Here is a 16,314-nt window from a genome sequence, read left to right as displayed (position 1 = left end):
TCACTCAAAATTCCTGGATAAATGCTATGTACCTGACACATTTCACAGCACTTGGTGACACCAGACCAGCTCGAGGCTCCTTGGAAGGTCAAAGAGTGCCGGTTATGGACCCAGATCATTGATCCATTGAACAGGGTACATACAAACTAATGAAAAACCCTATCATTATCCCAAATAAAACCAAAAATCAAATGCAAAGGTGATCATAAAGAAGGCAGTGATGCAAATAGACGATTGAAAAAAAATGTATTTGGCCTTAAAATGCATCATAGCAACTAAGTTTTAAGCCTCACAAGATTTCTGTCTAAGCTAGATGAGAAAAAAAAATGTCAGTAGATACAGAATCAAAGAGATCAGTGAGAGACTGAAAACTTTTCATTCCTAAATAATTGAAGAATTCAAGATCAGCCTGGTTTGGTAACCATTGATTAATAAAGCTACCCAAAGGCTGCTTGCAGTTTGCCCAGTCACCAGTCACAGGATGGCAAACTTAGGTGTATGTGTGCATGCTGCACTGCTATTACTGATCAAATAATTAAAAAAAAAAAAAAAAAAAAAAAAGCTTCAGTATTGTATGCAGTATTCAGTATGCAGTAGTATTCCTGATGTTTATTACAATATGTTTATTATAGGTTTCCACCTTTGCATGCCCCATGGTCTGGAAAATCCCACTCTATAAATCACTTGTGGACATGAACAAGATTTATGTAGTTAAGGATCTGTAGCTCTGATAGAGCAAAGAGATCTGCCCTCTGAATGCTGAAAGGGAGGGTAGGGATGCCTCCAGCAGTATGAAGGGCAGCTGAAGGGGCTGGGCTGTGAGGGATTGAATGGGAAGTTCAGCAACAGGCTGTCAACACAAATAAATCAAAATATGTTAGTTCTGCCCGACCCTCAGGTTTAATGGATCAGCTCTGGTATACCAGATGTGTAATGTCTGCGGTGTATGAATCATGGAGCAACATCTGCTTTCTGACTGGTTTCTCTGAGCTGAGAACAGCTCTGATATTCTTAAGTCAAGAGCAGGACTTTTTTTCCTCCACTCTGGTAGTCTTTTTAGGTTTCCACCTGGGACTGACTATGGCTGTTGCTCAGTACACATTGGAAATATTATGCACTCGACAAAATACAGCAGATACAGAGATGTTAATAACTACTGCTGAAATTCTTTTCTATATGGAAGAACGTAAGTACCACTTCTTTAGGACTGCTACTGACATGCTTTATTCCTCTGCTATACCAGGGACCTCCGGGACCAGCAGGCCCTCCAGGACCAGCAGGCCCAAAAGGTGTGGGAGATCCTGGACCAAAGGTACAATGGCAGTACGTTCATCTGACTAGTAGACAGGGTAGGCAAATATGTCTCCCAAAAGTACATCAAATTAGGATGACAAAATGCTGCAATCTCATCTCCCACTTTGTATTTCAGTCGGAAGAAAAGCTTGCAATAGGCTTCTCTGCCATGTTAGATACATACCAGTTCTTGCTTTATCTCTGCAGATCTTTCATACACCCAGAGACCCAGGATGTTTCTAGGTACTGGCATTTCCATGTAGAAGTTAGAATCCAATGCAAGTACAGTATTGACTAATAATAACACATCTCCTTTCTTCTATGGCAAGGAAAAGGGCAAAGGCCCCCAAGGAGTAAGCGGAAATAGTGGTTACTGGAAACAATTAAATATTTTTAAAGTTACTAGAAATTGACTCCCAAGAGAAGACTGAATCTTAGTCTAAAATGAATATCATGATGGCACATTATAAATGAATAATTTGATGGCAAAAAAAAAAAAAAAAAAGATATAGAGATTAGAAATACATCACTGAAATACTTCCTTTTTTTTGTTGTTCTTGTTTTGCTTTTTCCATAAAACACAAAATAGCTAAATGTTAAAAAGTTCTAAGCAGGGTATAATTGAATTTAAAAAGTCAAATTGTAACTACCATGTTATAAAAAACTTGGAAAAAAAAACAGACTTATGACTAAGATCATATAAGAAATTGCTTTAAAATATCCCGCAGAGTGGTTTTATTAACGATTTCCTTATTACATGTGTGAAATAGGAAACAGGGAACATGCTGCAACAGAAAGCAAAATAAATATTGCCCAAACAAAATTTTTCCCAAACAGAAAGGACTTTAAACTTTAGTTCCCAGAACATGAGATTTCCCATTAAAAGCAAACAACAATAATGTCTTTAAAATATATCCACAATAAAGGAAAAACTGAATGCCATTCATCCTTAGAATGACCAATAGCCTGCTAATAGGGACCTGAAAAACCTGGCTTTATGCTTCTGTTCTGCCACTTATTAATTCAAGATATTCCACATGAAATAATGTGGTCTGGAACGTGACAGAACTACTAAAGAACTAAAAGTAATTTCAGTTATGTCATTCAGTATAGACTTACCGAAAATATATACAGCTAAACTAACTAGATATTTTATGTGAGGGGATTTTTTCTTTTTTTTTTTTTTCTTTTTTTTTTCTTTTTTTTTTCTTTTTTTTTTTTCTTTTTTTCAAATAAAGATTTTACACTTGATATAATGCCATCTTACAAGAAATTTTTCTTGGTACCACAGAATAACATTCCATTACAGCCTAGGATATTGTATAAAAATATGAAGGCAGATATTACGTAAAAATGTAACCTCTGGCTACAAAATGTCTGGAGGCATTTTTCCATCTGGAATTAACCCATGCCTCCTACTGGAGAGTAGCATTTCCCCAGAAAAAGGAATTGGAAGGTCATATCAGGTCATCGAATAATAATATCTCCCACCATGATATCATGGTTGAACGATTACAAACCCTAGAAATATACATCAAAATTTCAATGGGAATATAGGAGTTTGATTTAAAGAAACTTGAGTTAAACAAATACAAAATGCAAATAAATGGGGTTTGTTTGTTTGTTTATTTTTTGTTTGTTTTATTTTTCTGTTTGTTTGTTTTTAAGTGAAAGGAAACCACTAGAATAACTGCAGTGAAATTTCTCACAGCAGGAATTTTTTATCTCAACAGTTGTGGTTGTGTTTCTGAAAAGTATCAGAAATATACAAAGTATACAGAAATAAACTTAAGAAAACCATAGTGGTTGGCTAATATAAGAGATCAAAAAGCGGGTCACAGGTCACTTTTGTTCTTATAGTCATGAATCCACGTAATTGCTGGGTCAAGCAGTTATTTGGCTATATAATTATTAGGAAAGTTCCAAACCAGATCATGACTGACAGAAGAACAAAATATTATCATAAAATGCCTTAGATGGGAGGAGGTAAGAGCTGTAAAGTAAAAGGAAATATATCTAGTTTTTGCACTGGAGGATATGTGATCTAGTCTTTTTATCACAGGCATTCTTAAACCTCTGTAACTGTCATGACATAATAAGATATATATATATATAAATAACTCATACATTAGCTATTACAATACTTAGGTTTTCACCTTCAGCTCTAAGTGATGTAAATCATTGTCAATCAAAGTGAATTGTGTATATTCTCTTATAAAGACGTCATGTCCTTAGTTGTCGGTCTCTTCTCCACCTTTGAACAACCTCAGAGGTATTACCATCCTTGCAGGTCTGAGAGCTGAAGTATATTAATGTTACTAGCAAAGGAGATTTATTGGTAACTTCTTGTTGTGGAGGAATATGACCGATGTTCTGTTAATTGAACATTATTGATTCATAATAAATTTGTGCAAAAGAAGTGACCAAGAAGTGAGGCTGTTATAGTTTAATAGTATTTGATTATTCCAGAAATAGGATAATGGGATATTTATGATAGGAGTTGGGTATTATACAGCCTAACGGGCAAGGCTTCAGAACCTACAGTCAGCCTGGTTTAGGCAAGACACACACAGACAAGACACATGCCATTAGAAGCTTCCTATAGAGCAGAGAGCTCTACTCCTCATAACCAGTCGTGGGGTAGATTGAGAATGCACCATATCTGTGGGATATGGAGAGGTGGCATTTCATTCTAGGAAGAGTTGCATTACAAAAAAAAAAAAAAAAAAAAAAAACTGTAGTAATAACTGTCTTTGCAAATAACACAAAGAACATAATTAGGGCAAACCATGCTAATATCAAATTTTGTTTGAAAAATCCAGCATAGATCTACAGGTTTGTTGCGTTGCAGTGTGATATTGCCAAAAAATCTGGCTTATCTAGCAATCTCTGTCAGATTTTTTTTTTTTTTAAAATCAGAGTTAAAAACACCTGATACAAAAAATTAATTTGTATTTTTAACTTTAAAATAGGCAAGTTTTTTTTTTTTTGTGATTGAACTAGATTGGCGTGTTAATGCTGTAGGGTGAGAATGTGTACTGATTCTCTAAGTGGTGAGCAGCTGTCGCTTTTGCAATGTGGGACTGTGTTCCAAAGCATTCATTATCTAGGTAAATAGTCACACCTGTGATGCAGTTCTGTGCATCCATGCTAAACGTGGTGGAGTGTACACTGGAAAAAAAAAAAAAGAAACAAAGAATACAAACAGCTTTTCTCCCTCCTTTCAATTTTGTACTCCTGTTTGCTTATACAAAGTTTGGAAACTTTAGTCTCTACAGAGCTTCCTGGTAGCAAAGGTGCTGCAAGGGAGAACAATTTGCTTGAATTGCAAAAATTCCCCTAGAACTTAGTTCATAAAATGCATAATCTTCCATTTTTTGTTTTTTGTTTTTTTTTTTGTCTGAATTTTAATAAAATATAAGTACACTGGCTATCTCCTATTATCCTTTCCTTATTATCCTTATCCTTTCCACATTTAAATAAACAAACAGGCAAACAAAAAATCCAGCAATCTCAGCATATAAAAAGAACATTTATTTGATGAAAGTGACTCATAAATTTACACGATAGTTAATGTAAAATTCCTTTGACTGTCATTACATAAGAATGTTCCATTCAGCTGAATCAGAGTTCTGTTCTCCCCCCTTTCAGAAATGGCTCACATATGTGCACACTGCAAGATAGGAATTTTGTGTATCAGAGGTCAAATTCACATGAAAACACAATTGGAACATGTGGGATGCATTCAATCCTGGCAGCACCCTTATTTTCTCTAGCATTAAAACAGAGGCACATAATGTCAGAGGATTAAAAAAAGACTTAAAAGCACTATTGCCAACTAGGAGGTGGGTTGCAGACATTCAAGAGCAAGAGCACATCACTAGAAATAAAGGTTCATTCTCAATAATTGCACAACAGAAAGATTGTTAAACTCACCAGCATAGCCCCTAGCGTATGAACATTTGGGCTGGATGCATTTGCAATATAAATAACTTCTGCAGCTTGGGGCCTGTCTATTTGAAATAAAATGAGGAAGGTGGAGATGCAGTTACTCTTTTCTTAGATGTTCTTCTTATAAATACCCTTCTATCAACTAGTTCTCACTAAAGAGAGCATTGCAGTGTCTCCTGTGTGTTTCAATATCAAATATACATGCCTCACAGTGAATGAGATGTATATGCTGAGAGGCCAAAATTTATTTTCCAGGTGAACATTAGCTCGTTTAATGAGTTTTCTTGATCCAGTGATAAGGAATAGGCATTGGAGTACCATACTTTCATTGTCTTGATTCAGCTCTTTCTCTCTTGTTTCAGTGGTGTTTTTCTAGTTCACTGCAGATGGTGACAAGCTTGTCTACAAGCACAGTGCAGAAAATAAATTAGAGCTCATCAAAGAGCAGTACTAATCCTTCTTGAAATGAATTCCCTGGAGGACAGCTTAGTGTCACATCTTAGAAAAAAGAACTGCTCCACTTCACAACTCATAAAGTAAAATAGAAGTCTTTTTCCTAAGCCAAGAAATACAGAAACTTTGAGAATTACTATAAAGCTGTACAAAAGAGCTTTTCAGTGAGACATCTGGTATTAACTAAGCATGTGAAGCTAAAATTCAATCCTTCACCTGCAATGACCCTGTGTAAGAATGTGTTACCCATGGGAGGAAGAGAGACACAACTTCAAGTCCCTCACGTGCTCTTTTTGGTCAGGGCTGATCCAAGAGCAGGTAGCAGGTATATTCAATACTGGAACACATGGAATTGTTTCCCTGCTGAGGAACTTCCCTTCACAGTGGATTACAGGCTGCTTCACAATCCACAGCAGCCCAGAATCTCGAAAAAGCAATGCATACTGTAAAGCCTTATCTAAATAACCACCTTTTAGCTTTGGTACCTCTAGCATGTTTCAGAGGCTTAGGCAAGGAAACCTCTGGCTGCTCTGTGCAACATCTGCTTAGGTTTGTTTCATGGTTTATGAGGACACTGAAGACTGATAATTTTTCCCTTAATAACAGATGGAACTAAATAAGAAGACGGCTATATTTACCTAGACTCTGAGTGTTTGCTAGTAATATGACAATCTGAAGCTAAGGAAAATACTTTGCAGGAGGAACTGATAAACCAGAGAGGTTTTAATAGATGAGGAATATCTACCCTTCATCTCACTGCAGAGGGACATTTCCCAGCACCATGTGTCAGGCTTTAGTGCTATGATCTTGAAGTGCTTAAGATTGTAATTAAATGTTTACAGCTAGAATCTGCCACAAACTCAAAACAAAACAAAAGAAAAAGTTCAAGGCATTTCCAATGTCCTTGCTGTTTGCATTAGTAGGGAAGGTGTGATATAAAGGTCTCAGATCATTACAGTAAGAACACCTTTCATACTTGAGGAAAAAAGTAGCTGTCTCTTTTGGTCCCTTTTCCAAACCAGTCCAGACCAAACCAAACCAACCAACAAACTCCCCTCTCTGATCACATCTGAAGGAGAAATTCCCCCTGACTGAATTCGACAGTTGCCTTAACCCACAGACTGTGAGCTTGACACACCAATTTAAAGCTAAGAGCATCCCTGGACCATGCCTGTGTCCTGACTCAAGTTGGCCAGGGTCCATTGCTTTGGGAGAAAAACGATTTGAAAATAAATTTGGAAGCCAAATGTTACATCAAGAAGGAAAGCATTATAAGCTTAACTTAAGCCCCAGCCTTTGGATTCCGGGTTCCCACCTCTCCAAATCCATCAAACCTGAGCACAGTTTAGGCTCTGATATATTTACATAAACAGTACAAGTCAGGACTTCGCATGGGAGCTTCATAACCATGTACAAAAACCACAGATTGGAGTGATCTGTCACTAGAGGCTGAATCTTGGGCATTTCACCTAAAAAGCACTCATTATAATGTGAAAGCTGCACAATTCTTCACTGAAAGTAAAAGAAGTCATTAAAAGATTCTGTACTTTTCTTTCCTTCCATTTTAATCAGCACAATATATTCTTTCTTTTCACCTACCACAAAGTCTCATCTGAGATCTGCGTGATTCATGCTTGCACCTCTCTTCTGGTTAGAATGCTCCCTCTGCAGGCACATCCATTTCTAGAGCTTTTCCTACTGCAAAAACTGGTAGAATGAAGGGTTTTATCAATGAAAATGTCTACTTTGTCAAGAAATACCATCTCTTCTTCTTGGCTCTGATGTTAATATATTGGATGATCAATAGCTTATCAGAACATTTTTTATTTTTTTTTCACTTGCCAGCACATACACAGATTTAAGGACATTTACTGAACCTGGTTCAGAATTTTCTGCATCTATAACTTACTTTTTTTTCATTTCTTTTTGAACTGATGAGCATTTTCTAGTGAAAATATGCTGCATGTGTGCCTGTTGACTTGTACAGTTACAGACTATGAAAAACAAAACTTCCTCTATGTCTCTGTGCCTTCTCCTGCCGATAAGGTGCCCTGGCCCCTACCTCTTCCCAGTGGGCATCCTGTCCATCCTGGCAAGCACTTACAGAACATGATAGAAAAAAATGTTGTCATTTTCAAATGATTTTTTTTCTTTTTTTTTTTTTCTTTTTCTTTCTGTAGCTGATAAGATAGAGTGTTACTCTGCTGGTGGTTTAGATCATGTGGATCTTTGCTTGGGGAATAGAGTGTTCTTAGAACTTAAATGAAGTGGGTGCTACATTTTGGGCTTTTTTGCTTGTTGTTTGATCTATAATGCAACTGTTTATAACATTTTTGTATTTTGCTTTTGAAACTCAGAAGTTTGACAAACTGCTTTGTAAGTGGATGAAAGGTGTAACAGTTAATAAATGTAAAACTACTGATGATACCGTGACTCTTTACAGGGAGACCGCGGAATGACAGGCTATCCTGGGCCTCCCGGGCTGCGGGGGAGCGGAACGGTTGGTCCCAAGGTTGGTGTGGCACTGCCTTGAAGCTTTCTGCACTTTTATACTGCCAGACTCTGATCTCTCTGACACCCGAATAGCTTCTTCAGTTATTGATTTATATTGGTGCAACTGCAGGAGACATCAGGCTTAAAAACATGGGCACCAGGCATGCACTTCTACTGCCTGGGTTAGGAAGGAATACTGACTGGATGAAAATTGCATTCGCAGCCAGATTTTATGAGATTACAGTTGGAAATTACACAGAACTGTCAGGCTAACAAATGAGTTAAATGACACATTCTTCTGCTTGTATCGATTATGTTTCCAAAAGATTCTTTTGTGGATGAAAATATGTCAAATATGAATTCTATGTTTTGTTCAATGAAATTGAATCCAATTAATCTCATTAGTAAAACCATTAGGAAAGAAACATAAAAACAAGAAGTTAATTCTGTAAGGAGCCAGCATGCAACATCTGGACAATTCTTTCCTCCCTCAACTATAATGACTGATAATTCAAAAAGAAAAAAAAATCCTGGTAAAAAGGTAATTCAGAGTGTGCCTGTATTACTTTACAATGGATGTGTCCATCAGTTATTTTTACAAAGTCAGTGGGGAGATACATGGGATTTGTGTGTTTTTCTCCACATTAATTTAAGTTAATAATAGATACATCTTTGTAACTTTAACTTCCGTAGCAGAAGCTAGCAGAAGTCTCTAGTTTAAACAAACTGATATCTGAATGGAGAAACATTGCTATTACCAACCTGATACAGAAATGTAGTGAGGAGTAGAGCGTGAATATTTTTGCAGGATATATGTCTGACTTTGCTTTGCTTTCTGAAAGATAAAGCAATTTCACTTCCTTGGTAAATCATACAGACACAGTCAGTTTAAAAAGTTTGGTAAGAGTAAGTTTGGACTGAGTGTCAAAATCCCACAAAATGTGTGACCCTATATACTGCTTCCCCAGAGCCTTCAAGAATGAAAAATAAGTTATTTGTGGGGAAACAATACCTTGTTTTCAGGGGTGAGGGCCTGCTTGCAGCATCTAGTTCTTGTGATAAGATTTTTAGAACAACAATGTTTTGGGTGAACCCCTGCTTATATTTACACAGATTAACAGTATTTTTCACAAGACATTCTCTCAAGGTTTGTGGCAAAATCTTTTGTCACACAGACGAGCACAAAGGCTTCACCTGTCTTTTACTGTAGCTACACAAAGCAGCAGGTGCTCCTCTGGCTTTTGTTTCCTCCTCTCCCACTTATGATTTTCTGACCTGGTGCTCCCAGAGACTGTGGCACCATGGTGGTTTGGAATATATGTGTACGTGGCGCACAAGAGCTAATGTGCCTGGCAGGTTAACTTGCACTGGGTTTTACTGCTCTGGCCCTTTGTGCATCTACTGTTGGGTTGCCTTTGTGATTTGGAGTAATTGCACAAAGCTGTTGCATAAAGTCAGTTTCTGCCCCGGAAACCTGTGAAAAGTATCACACTGTTTCATGGGAATATCTTAGTCTTTAATTATTTTGAGCTTAATTGTTCCTTTACTTTCCTGGGAATTTGCCAGGGATAATTACTAAAGCCTACAGTGTGAAAATGTAAACCAAAGAAGGATCAGAACTAGAGTCCTTAAAAAGGTTTTACTTTTGCTTGCAGCAAATTTGAGATTATTTATTTAGTGTTCCCAGGAATAGTGTTTATCTCCTAATTCTTTTTTTTTTTTTTTTTTCCCACTGACTGTCATAGGGTATTATGGGACGGGTAGGCTTGCCTGGTCCACCTGGCCTGCCTGGTGAGAGCATACAAGGAGACAAGGTAATCCAGTTCAATATGATAATGTGTCCAATTTCTTCTCAAAACTGTCTCTTCAAGGAGTTTCAAGGAGTCTGTTTTTCTTCCTGCATAAATTCTGTTTGCCACTGAGTCAGTGAACTCCTGCAAATATTCAATGTGAATTTAAGTTTCTTGTTCATAAGCTGTGCAAAATTTAGTTGTTGACTTTCAGTATTTTGGGTACCTGATTGATTGCTCTCCTATTTTACTTGTCGCTACAAATATATTTAATCTGGAAAAAAAAAATCTCATCTCTGTCACATCTTATTGATTTACTTGGATTTAAAGCAGTGCCCAAAGAAAACATCTAGAGCTTGCTCTGGATGCCATTATATAAAGACAGTAACAGAGAGCTACCATGTTTTGCCAAGAGAAGTCAAACAACACATAAATATAGAAATATAAAAGAAATTAGCTAGCCTCCCACATCCTCTTTAAACAGGTTTTTACTCACCTAGTTTTAGCTAACTATAACATCTCTCCTTTCAAGAAGAATCACAAACATGGTAGCATATTGTCAGCATTCAGTGTTAATAAAATGTCTTTTCATAAACGTGGAAAAATTAAAACTGAAACTGGATGCTCTAGTGCAGAAAAACCCAAGTACCTCCTATTTCTCATAAATGAATGCTTAAATTTGATCATATGATTGAATATTTCCCTGGATCAGGAGAGTTGAGCTCCACTCTTCAATTCCAGGTTATTAAACCACCCATGATTCAGTAAAAGGAGCACTATTTTAGCTGGGCTGAGAAAGATGCCTCACAGTACTTCAGCAGGTTGTAGAAACTGAAGCCACTGTAGAATTTGATGACAAAATAGGTTTTAATTGGAAAATACTGGCATGCTATAATAAGTAAATAAAAAATCATAAAAACATACATTGTTGGCAAAGTATTTCATAGGAGAACCTTTCTTTGGTTCAAGGTGGAATTATTCCATACAAGCTTTACCAGGAAAGCACCTACTGCTTCTTTGTTTTGCTCAGTACTCACTCTGATTCCAGCTTCAATGTCCTCCAGCTGTCTACCCATTTTTATAATAATGTTAAATCATTTCCCTTTTTATACAGCAGAGAGCTCTTTCCTTTTTCACTGTGTTTTATAGCATAAACACTTACTTTACCATGTTCTTTCTTTTCTCATTATTATATAAGTCTCTTCAACAGATTCTGATTTATCATGTCTCAAGACTTTTCTAGACAGAGATCTGTACATGGTTAGAATCATCTGGCAAAACCTTTGGGTTTGATCTGTTTGCAGTTTTCTTCTATTTTAATCATTATCAGTAGCTGCAAAGATACTAGGTATTCTAATGTGATGATATACAGAAATTTTTTTTCCCTTCTTTTTCTTTTTCTTTTTTTTTTCTTTTCTTTTCTTTTCTTTTCTTTTCTTTTCTTTTCTTTTCTTTTCTTTTCTTTTCTTTTCTTTTCTTTTCTTTTCTTTTCTTTTCTTTTCTTTTCTTTTCTTTTCTTTTCTTTTCTTTTCTTTTCTTTTCTTTTCTTTTCTTTTCTTTTCTTTTCTTTTCTTTTCTTTTCTTTTCTTTTCTTTTCTTTTCTTTTCTTTTCTTTTCTTTTCTTTTCTTTTCTTTTCTTTTCTTTTCTTTTCTTTTTTCTTTTTTTTTCTTTTTTCTTTTTTCTTTTTTCTTTTTTCTTTTTTCTTTTTTCTTTTTTCTTTTTTCTTTTTTCTTTCTTTCTTTCCTGAATCTCTGAAGCCTGTTTACACTATTCTTGTGGCAAATAGAAAAGTTTCTGCTATTTCTATATGTTTTAGTGGTATAGGAAAACAATTTCCTGCCTGGCTTTAACAGAAATTTCTGTTCTGTTCCCAGAATCAGAATGTGTTCCCAGAATGGGATATATTTTTTTAATTCCATGGGTATGTGAGGTTTTTTATAAAAGCAATTTGCCATTCTGGGCAGAAATGTTTCATCAGTCAAATGCATCTGACATAGGAAAAAATATATAGATCATATACTATTTTTTCCGTTCCTGAAGAAACATAAAAGTTAGTCAAAATATGCTCAGTGTCTATAAATAGATAAATAGGTACACATACAGCTTTGGATGTTAACACTGGTGCTGCTATGAATATTATCTGTCAGTACCTGTTTCCTCCATATGCTTGTTGAGCATCTATCATCAGCCCTTCTATCTCTTCACAGCCATGTCAAGTTTCTTGTTTTTTTGGCCACTCTTCATCACCTTAAAGCTGCTGTACTACTGAATTTGAACTATCAATAGCATTGCAAGTATTTTTTTACATATACATAGAGCCCTGTCTGAATATGGTAAGAATGGAATGTTAGAAACGAGATGGATTTCAAGTAACTTTATGTTGATATCAGCATCCACAGGTCTTCTTTTTTATGTTTGGTTTCCTTTTAAAACCACAGTCTAGACATTCTGAGATCTGCACTTAGTTCAGAGAATGACATTTTAACATAAAAGTCTACTTATTGATCAGCGATCTAGCAGGATACTAGGGCCAGGCATCCAAGGGTACATTTTTACATGCATACTGCTTTAGTTTTTAGTTTAAGACTGATGGTCAAATTTAGTTTAAGACTGATGGTCGAATTTGAATTTAATTATTTACATAGATTGAACTGGCAAAGTATTAAATATTTTAGAATTAACACTGTATACTTCTTGTTTTGTCTCTAAACATTTAATTGTGGCATCTATGATAAATCCTTTCTATATTGATGATTGATTACACAAGTAGGGGAAGCAGGATTTGGTTCTGCAGCTGGCATTTTAAAGGATAAAACCCAATTACGTGTCTGTGAGAAAGGTATGATTTTTTTTAGAACTGTGGGTTTCATTCAATTTTCATTGTCCAAACACCATCCTAACAGTGTCAAGTGACTTTAATAAATCTATAGTTTTCTTAGATCTGACGTTTATTGTTACTGAAGGACCACTGGAATACAAAGCAGATCCTAATTCTGGTTCATAGGTGTGTGCTGTGTAGATCTGCAAAAAGGTTAATCAGGCAGTTCTGTGATGAGTAGTTAGGAAAGGCAGTCAGTCCCAGTGCTGGACAGCTAGCATTGAAAAAGGCTGCTACGCTTTTTCACTGTGTTTAAAAGTCATTTACATTAACAACCTAGGAAGCACAATCTTGCTAAAACGTGCCTTAAAGTAAATTAGATTAAATAGCCACTGTATGTTCCTACAACAATGCCAGCTAAACTGTCTTAGGCAACCCACTGCCTTGGTAACATTTCCTCTTTGCAGGAAATTCCTTTCTTCTTCCCTAGTGAATCAGCTGAGCATTTTGCTGCAGTGCAGTTTCCTGTCCAGTATCCAGGGTCTACATAGCAGTGTCTGAATTTTTGCTTTTGTAAGAAATTGTGGAGTGGGGAAATGGGAGAGTTGTGCTTCCAGAAGCAAGAGGCTGATGATTAGCAGGTCAGTGATATACAGGGCTGATGAGGAGCTGAGGATTTTAGCTCCCAGAGCTGGGGCTAGTCAACCAAAGAGGCTCCCATAGGGCAGAGCTCTATGGGCTCTGTGGAGAAGCACATCCCAGTGGAGATGTGAAAGGAAGAGTGCGGTAGGTGCCTTCACCTAGCACAGGGCAAGGCCACAACTCACCTGTGTTCAATCAGAAGCTCTTATTTCAGCAGGATCTCCGTGGAATTCAGGATTTGACCAGGGAAAACCACTCATTGCCCGTGACCCCTAGTATGCTGCCTCTTCTGTGTCTCATATCTGACTCCAGATAAACTCCCAGCTCATGAGAGCCAGGACCCTTGAGCCATGGGAAGAAAAAGTGTCTGCCTTGGTGGTGCATCGTGTAGCTGCTTCTCCACCTGCAGAAGACCCTAAGCCCCTGTCTAGCCCCTGTCCAGCCCAGCAGAAATGCTCGGTGATCAGTCCATCCGCCCATCAAAGGCACTAGTGTACCTATGGTAAAGGCTGGAGTCTTGATAAATTTGGAAATATATTTTTATATTTCTCTGCCTGGGCAGTATAGCCGCTCTAAGATAATACTAGTACAAGATGCTTTAGAGAGACACTCAGAGAGCTGTTGACAGAAAAACTAGCTAGCCTTGTACTGGGCTGTGCAGAAGCTTGAGCTAATATCTCATGTGCTAGGTTTGGTACAGGTGATAGCTGACGTCATTGATACTTTGGTACCTGCACAGGGCACTGCTGTTATGCTGCAAACGTGAATTTTGGTGAAGCTTTTATATATCAGGGAATATATTCCCCTCTAGCTCTGGTAAAATGTAGACAGTATTTGATCTGAAAAAGGTACTTGTTAAAGAAAACAGGACAGTTTCTGGAACCCATATGATGTGAAAGATTTTCTGTACATATTTCCTAACAGCTGTGTTTTATAACATGCTGTATGCCCACCTTCCTGGCATGAGCGTGCTTTTCAGGTCTGTGTGCACACAGCAGGACATACAGAACAATCCTTATAAACAAATTTGAACTTTGTAGCCAGATTGATAGTGTGTTTGGAAGTGTCATCAGAAAGCTGTTCTTCTCTCCACATTGAGATCGGAGTTCTCAAACAAAAATCTCTTTTCATTTACTTAAGATCAGAAAAACTAAGTCAACCCTGAAGAGATTCTGGGGGCTACGACTAAAGAACTTTTGTGTTGGACCTGGTTTTACTACTTGTAGACAGGATGAGTGAGGTCTGAACCTCATTGCAGTTACTTTTGTCTTTCACCTGTGTCAGTGAAATGACAACATTTTGTTTTAATTAAATTGGAATAAATTGTTGTATACTTCATGAAGGCTTCATGTACATTATGAAACATACTCAACTGCCTATCCCTCCAGCTGCACACCGCTCCTGTCTTGAAAATTATGTTTCATTTCATAACACAAGTATCTGGCTTTCTCTATGATGCAGAATGTTACAAAGTGAATAGATAATGCATGGAACTTAGTTCTGTTTTCCATTAAAATTTCTTTCCATACTTTATTTAGGGAGAAAAAGGAAATCAAGGTTTTCCTGGACCAAAGGGTTCAATAGGAATTGGTATTCCTGGACCAAAGGTAAATTTTAAGCTTGCAGTAGGAAAAAAAAAAAAGTGGTTCTTTTTTTTTTTTTTTTTTCTCCCTTTATTGGTTATTTGGTGTGATAAGTCTTTGAAGATAGTGGGCAAAGACATTGCTTTGTATAGCTGGCAAGGTAAGTTCTTAGTACTTATTGTCAGCTTTGGAGTCTGAAAATCCCAAATGTCATGAAGGACCAGGCTCTGAAGTAATACCTGGAATAAGATCGTACCTGTTACCAGGAGAAGAATATTAGTAAAATTATGTATTCAATTATCTTCAGATATTTTTCAGGTATTACAAAATGTTCTTTTATTTGCCAGGATTTGACAATAATATATTTATATATATAATATATATATATATATAAAACAGCACCCCAGTGTCAGTCTCTCAAAATGCTCAGTTTTGCTGTTTGCTATTAATAAAGCAGAGTTGTCACGGATGAAAAGGAATAGTTTAGTTCTGTAGGAATTTCATCTACGTATTTTCCACTGGATGTGCCAATTACCAAATCAATTTATATGTAAGAGAATACCAGCATCACCACAGCCAGTAGATCGCATTTGCTGTCCCTTATGCTGACATTAACTTTGATGAGGTTAAATACTGCTCACAGACAAATAATGGAAAGAAATATTGTTTTCTGGATATTATGATTTTGTGAAAATAGAACAGAAAGTGTCCTCCAAGAGTTTACCTAGTGTAGTCTGATTTCCTTTACACTATGGAGGAGCTATACACAATTTTCAGGTTTATACAAGTTCGAATAAGATCCGAATCAGACTCAGAGAGCCAAAAGAGTTCCACACAATTGATGGCAATCACCATGGCAAATGCTGTAACAGAGGAAATATCTATGTGATGCCGTTCTCTGGTAGTAATGAGGCATAATATCAAAATGGACAGTACTCTAGTTAAAAGTCCCTAAAATTAAAAATTTCAAGTGAAATGTAAGGTGGTCAGTAACTTTCAGAGAGAAGTAAAGAACTGTCCTGCACAATCACCTTCTTGAAGAAATATCTCATTTAGATCCTGAATGTTTTGATGGTATATTTAATTCCTGCATTATCTGAAAACTGTTTCTCAAAATGAAGTAAAGTTGAACTTGGAAATCAAAAGGTCTAGTCACTTGTAGAAAAAAAGTGCAGAATTTGCTTCTAAATGTGAAACTGTGTTTTCCATTGTATGTAACAGTCCAGGCATATCTCTTGCTCTCATCTTTGCAAGTTTCCAGTATTTCATGGGGGTTCTGCACAAAGCTGG

At 36.7% G+C, this 16,314-nt stretch overlaps 1 protein-coding gene across 2 annotated transcripts in view; it reads left to right on the top strand.

Annotated features, from left to right (window-relative positions):
- COL28A1 (collagen type XXVIII alpha 1 chain) overlaps positions 1 to 16,314 on the top strand; it is a 65,000-nt gene that overhangs the window by 41,821 nt on the left and 6,865 nt on the right. For both annotated transcript variants that reach the window (XM_048075423.2, XM_048075422.2), the window contains 4 exons: positions 1,244 to 1,312; positions 8,141 to 8,209; positions 9,936 to 10,004; positions 14,980 to 15,048. In XM_048075423.2, the coding sequence (XP_047931380.2) occupies positions 1,244 to 1,312; positions 8,141 to 8,209; positions 9,936 to 10,004; positions 14,980 to 15,048 (276 nt within the window). The remainder of the gene's footprint in view (positions 1 to 1,243; positions 1,313 to 8,140; positions 8,210 to 9,935; positions 10,005 to 14,979; positions 15,049 to 16,314) is intronic.

This window comes from Anser cygnoides, chromosome 2 (assembly GCF_040182565.1).
Source record: "Anser cygnoides isolate HZ-2024a breed goose chromosome 2, Taihu_goose_T2T_genome, whole genome shotgun sequence".
Taxonomy (NCBI): Eukaryota; Metazoa; Chordata; class Aves; order Anseriformes; family Anatidae; genus Anser; species Anser cygnoides.
The sequence above is the reverse complement of the archived record's forward strand: the minus strand, read 5'-3'. Positions and strand labels throughout refer to the sequence as shown.